Source organism: Boleophthalmus pectinirostris, unplaced genomic scaffold (assembly GCF_026225935.1).
Source record: "Boleophthalmus pectinirostris isolate CB_2022bp ecotype Guang Dong unplaced genomic scaffold, ASM2622593v1 HiC_scaffold_7, whole genome shotgun sequence".
Classification (NCBI taxonomy): domain Eukaryota; kingdom Metazoa; phylum Chordata; class Actinopteri; order Gobiiformes; family Gobiidae; genus Boleophthalmus; species Boleophthalmus pectinirostris.
The window spans coordinates 27,849,042-27,854,422 of NW_026571473.1; the positions used below are offsets into that span (position 1 = coordinate 27,849,042).

The 5,381-nt window shown below is 42.5% G+C and overlaps 1 protein-coding gene across 1 annotated transcript; it reads left to right on the forward strand.

The window, feature by feature from the left end:
* The first annotated feature begins 2,692 nt into the window (after positions 1-2,692).
* Positions 2,693-4,484, forward strand: LOC129412086 (apolipoprotein L3-like). Its single transcript, XM_055165071.1, has one exon. It carries the CDS (start codon positions 2,693-2,695, stop codon positions 4,181-4,183), a length of 1,491 nt encoding a protein of 496 aa, XP_055021046.1. The 3' UTR covers positions 4,184-4,484.
* The last annotated feature ends 897 nt before the right edge of the window (positions 4,485-5,381 follow it).

The window sequence follows — 5,381 nt, forward strand, 5'->3', positions numbered from 1 at the left end:
AGTGACCGAAAGGACGAGATCGCGGATACAAGCGCTCGAAATGAGTTTCCTCCGCAGGGTGGCTGGGCGCTCCCTTAGAGATAGGGTGAGGAGCTCAGTCACACGGGAGGAGCTCGGAGTAGAGCCGCTGCTCCTCCACGTCGAGAGGAGCCAGTTGAGGTGGCTCGGGCATCTGTTCCGGATGCCTCCTGGGCGCCTCCCTCGGGAGGTGTTCCGGGCATGTCCCGCCGGGAGGAGGCCCCGGGGAAGACCCAGGACACGCTGGAGGGACTATGTCTCTCGGCTGGCCTGGGAACGCCTCGGGGTCCCCCCGGAGGAGCTGGAGGACGTGTCTGGGGTGAAGGAAGTCTGGGAGTCCCTGCTTAGGCTGCTCCCCCCGCGACCCGGCCCCGGATAAGCGGACGAAAATGGATGGATGGATGGATGATTGGACACTAGGGCTCGGAATCACAGGGTCCCTCATAATACATGCATCACGAATTTTTGACTTCGGGTCATTGCGCATTGCATACTGGGAAGGATTTTCTGAAAAAGTGAGCATCAAACCACCATGTTTGTTTTCCCAGTGGGATGTGTCTGTTGACAAAGCCAGTCTTTTCTAATCTTTTGAACCATATCGCTTTTGTTTCTGGTTCTGATATTATCATATTTTAGTTTTGGGATTCAGACATCATAATCGTGTGGTTGAATGTCCTAACAGTGGAAAATGACTTTGGAATGTTTGTGAACTCCATGACTGCAAAAGGAAATCAGATAGATCAGACAGAAATAGGATAGATCCTATTTCCTGAAATCCATGCGCACAGGACATGCTGCTCCATACGCGCGCCGCCCTCATTCACTTTCTATGTATTCTACAAATTACACGTCCAAAAGTTGCAGTGACATCCCTCTGTCACAGAAACAACACATAGTCGTGTCCTTTAGTCTGACAGAAGCTGATGCATCAGCGCACAAGGAAAAAGCTGCTTTTTTCCAGCTTTTACAGTTTATGCAAACTAGCCATGTGGTTTTAAGTTTTGTTTCTGTAAGACGTAAACAAAGCTGCATTAAACACATTATAATGTCAAACGGGCTGATGTGGCTCTATAGTGGTTATGGTTTATATGTTGTAAAGTTGTTGTAACTGGAAGTCAGTTTGAAAAATAAGTTCAGTCTTTCATTTACATATCTCACCTAAAAATAAAATGAACTGAACTTTGAACTAGTTCATGAAAAGTGTGAACTTGCACAACACTGGAATCCAGAATAGTCCTGATTATAGACGATATCCTCATAAGGTAATCGCCAGTTTTGTGGTATCTAAGTGGCTAAGTGGCTTTTTTTGGATGCCTGTAGGTGTCATTTGATCTGTCCTCGACCACTCATGAAGAGAATTTCAATTTTTACAGCCAAAAACACAAATTATCTTATTGATATAGGCAGTTTATTTTTGTATTTTCCTGAAAACCTTCTCAAATTAGTCAGGCATTAATACTATGAGGCTAGATCCTTGTGTGTAGAAGTTCCAGAGAGAAGATACTCAGCTTGAGAGCAGCAGAGAGAGCAGTTTTCTTCAGTCTAGTCTAGTCCTGATATAGTGCGAGTGAGTCACACACTGCCAGAGGAGTCAGAGCTCTGTACCAGTCAGGTTTCTCCACTCACAAACTAAAAAATCTGCAGTTCCCATGAAGTCACTCAAAAATTGTACTGAAGTTACTATATAGACGACGTACTATGACATTCTGAGCTTTTAACAATGTTATGGTGTTCTCTTCATTATCTATTCATTATCTATCTTCATTATCTCTCTCAGAGAACCACGAGCAATTATGTCTCTAAAATCATGCAATTTAAAAAGAACACACTAAAGACACAATAAATTAATTGTGCAGTGTTAAAGAAGTACTCAAAATAATTCAGACTCATAGAGTTTTGAAATGTCATGCAGCTTTAAAAAAAAAAAAAAACCTCATAATGGAAACTTTACATTGAACTGAAGTTCATCAATTTTGAACAAGAAATCAGCTCTTTTATTAAGACGTAGATTTACTACAACTAATATTGTGGTTTACAATGAACAAAATGTAATATATGGATCATGGTATGGTTTAATATTAAATTACTGAAAAAATTATATGTTGTGAAGTGAGGTAAAAAAAAAAAAAAAAAAAAAAAAAAAAAAATCAATTACTGATGTAACAAATCCATGACCAAAACAGGACTAATACCAGCACTAAAGCAGGACTCAGGACATACTAAATAAAAGTGGACACTATTTTACTGTCCTTTTCACTTTCTTGGTCTTTTCAATAAAGCTATTAGTTATACAACATGAAATACCAATACTGAGTATTTGTTAGTGAACTTTTCTGAGTAATTTTCACCTGTTAGCATTAATTTAATAGAAATAAACGTAAAGAAAAAATAAAAAGTAAAGTAAAAGTAAAAACTCTCCCCTTCTGTCCTTCAAAATTTAATAAATATTATCTAAATATACTGTAACTGGACACCGGGGCACAGTGCTAGCTGCAGGAGAGTGCTCTCTTTCAGTTTCGGTTCTAACAGCAGCCAGACTTTCTCTCTCTCGGAGTGGAAGGATGGATAAACAAGGGCTGTGAATCAGAATCTCTTCAGAGCAGAGTCCGCACAGATCAGACTAACATCTACAGAGACCTTGGTGACCACGAACAAAATGAACTCCATAATAGAAATGTGGATGAAGAGCCTTCTAGACATGTGCAGCCAGAGCTCGGAGCAGGTGCTGCGGAGGTACGTCTCAGACACGTACAGGGACGTAGGCATCGTTCAGAGCTTCATCAAGACCAGTGAGCAGTGGATAAAGGACAGACAGAGAGAGGCCCAGAATATTGACAAGGTCAGTGATTCAGAGGAGCTGAGATCTGTATTGAAACCAACACTGAATGGGCTGAAGGACATGCAGCGCCTCCTGGAGGCCATGGAGCGGCTCGCAGTCACCTCTGTCCATGTGTTCCAGAGGAATCATAACCCAGTGATGGGCCTGTCTTCTGCAGCTAACCGGAAGATTTTGTGTGAAATCATCAAAATTGCTGGAGTCCTGTGCCCTTTACTCCTCTTATTCAAACAGGACCAGGAGAAATTCTTCTGCCCTGAGGTGCTCAACAAAGATGTTCTCCAGAACCAGCTACAGTGTTACATCAGGACAATGAGGATCATCTGTGATACATGGAAAAGCAGTAACCTCAACAAGTTCAGCATGAAACAACCAAATATCTATCTGGAAGATTTATCTGAAGATGACATTAAAAAGATGACCACTAAAATTCGTGATCTCAGAGCCCTCAGGGATGACCCACACTTCAGGATGGTGAACTTGTTCAAAGATCACTCCCAGGACTTCAGGCAGAAGTTCTCTGAGCTGAAGCCTCAGATGAAGGAGCTGATGAATGAGTTAGAAGATTGTGCGAGGCAGCTGGACAGTATGAACCATGGAGCCAGGGTATCCGGTGTGGTCAGCAGTTCAGTGGGTATTATCTCAGGAGGGCTGTCTATCCTGGGTTTGGTGTTAACCCCTTTCACAGCTGGTGCTTCTTTGGCTCTGTCTGCTGCTGGAGCTGGTTTGGGAGTGACCAGTGGAGTCCAGGGCCTGGTGACCACAGCCACAGAGATTGAGGTCAATGATACACAGAGAGCCAGAGCAGAGGAGGCTTTCAATAAGTGTGTGAAGCTGATGAATGAGCTGCAGGACTTCCTGTATGATGTCATTCATCAGCATTTCAAATGCCTGCATGAAAAGGGTCTGAGAGCATATGCTGAAGCTATTTATGCAGGTGCTATATTTGCTGATAATTTAACAGGACTTGGTAGTATTATATATAAAAGAATGGCTGGTGAGGTTATAGAAGAGACAGCTGAGCTAGCTAGAGCTGGTGCCGCAGCACGCAGAGTGGGGAGTAGAGGCCTGCGTTTGGCTAAGTGTGCAAAGATTGGCACTGGTGTGCTGAATGGTATTTTTGCTGTAGTAGACGGATACTTTCTTTACAAAGATGCTAAGAGTCTGGCTGAGGGCACCGAGACAGAGCTCTCACGGTGGATCAGGGCCAGAACAGCTCTGTGGAGCTCAGAGATCGAAGCGTGGCAGGAAATCCATGATTCTGTCAATGAGGGCGAGAAGGTTTCTGAGAAATATAAGGAGAAGTTACAACAAGCCTTCTATCCATAACTCATATCTACTTAAAGATGCTTTAGTTTGATTTTTATTATCATAAAACATGAAAAACAGAACTACTTCAGTTTGCTATGGTCCAAAATTTTTCCTCACTTGGGCACTCACCGTGGTGTCACAGTAAAGCTAACAACAAGCATGCTCACCTCACGCTTCCTAATTCTTGGACATTAAAATCTGCTTAGACGCAGACAAGTCACAGCAGTCACACTGACCATATTCTGACAAACTAACCTTTTCTGTCTAAATCACATCCAGAGTTCTGTTGTATTTCATCTTCATTCATTCATGTTTGAATAATCAGCTGCTAAAAAATAAATAGCCACTCAGAAAATATTAAAATCTGGGAGATAGAGAAGTTTAAAGGCTGTGGTATTTTTCCTAAGTATTTGAGCAAAATCCAGCGAGAAGTGAGTGCTGTGTCTGTTTGCATCAAATCATAAAGCAATGTACTAAAAGTACAGATGTATTGACTGGTTTAGACTTGGTTTTAGTCCTGATTTTAACCCTGATTTTAGTCCTGGTTTAGACCTGGTTTTAGTTATGGTTTAGACCCGGTTTAGACCTGGTTATAGTCCTGGTTTTAATCCTGGTTTAGGTCTGATTTTAGTTCTGGTTTAGTCCTCATTTTAGTCCTGGTTTAGACCTGATTTAGGCCTGGTTTAATCCTGGATTTAGTCCTGATATTAGTCCTGGTTTATACCTGGTTTTAGTCCTGGTTTAGACCTGGGTTTAGTCCTGGTTTAGACCTTTTTTAGTCCTGGTTTTACTCCTGGTTTAGTCCTGGTTTTAGTCCTGGTTCTAGTTCTGGTTTAGAGGCATGGTCCACACGGCTTATACAAGGCAAAACAGGTGACATGTGATGCTCCAGCTAATACAATCAGGCACAATTACCAATATCAACACTGCTGCAGATGTGTACAGATGTGGACCGTTATTTTTACTTTGTGTGCGCCGCGCCTCCCCAGTGGCTCTTTGGCGCCCCCACGGGAGATGGGCCTCACCTACTGAAAACCGCTGCTGTAAATGAAACCCTTGTATTTTGCTTGTGAAACAAATATAACTGTGTTGATATTTTGCAGCTGACGTCATCAACACTCCCTGGGGATGTGATGCTAACTAGAGGCACTGCTCTGTCTGATGGTCTATTAGATCTTAATCCAATCAATCACAATCTGACCACAAAGAACACAAC

Bases quoted from the DNA above. Each gene is read 5' to 3' on its own strand.
- LOC129412086 (XM_055165071.1), top strand. From the start codon at position 2,693: ATGTGGATGAAGAGCCTTCTAGACATGTGCAGCCAGAGCTCGGAGCAG.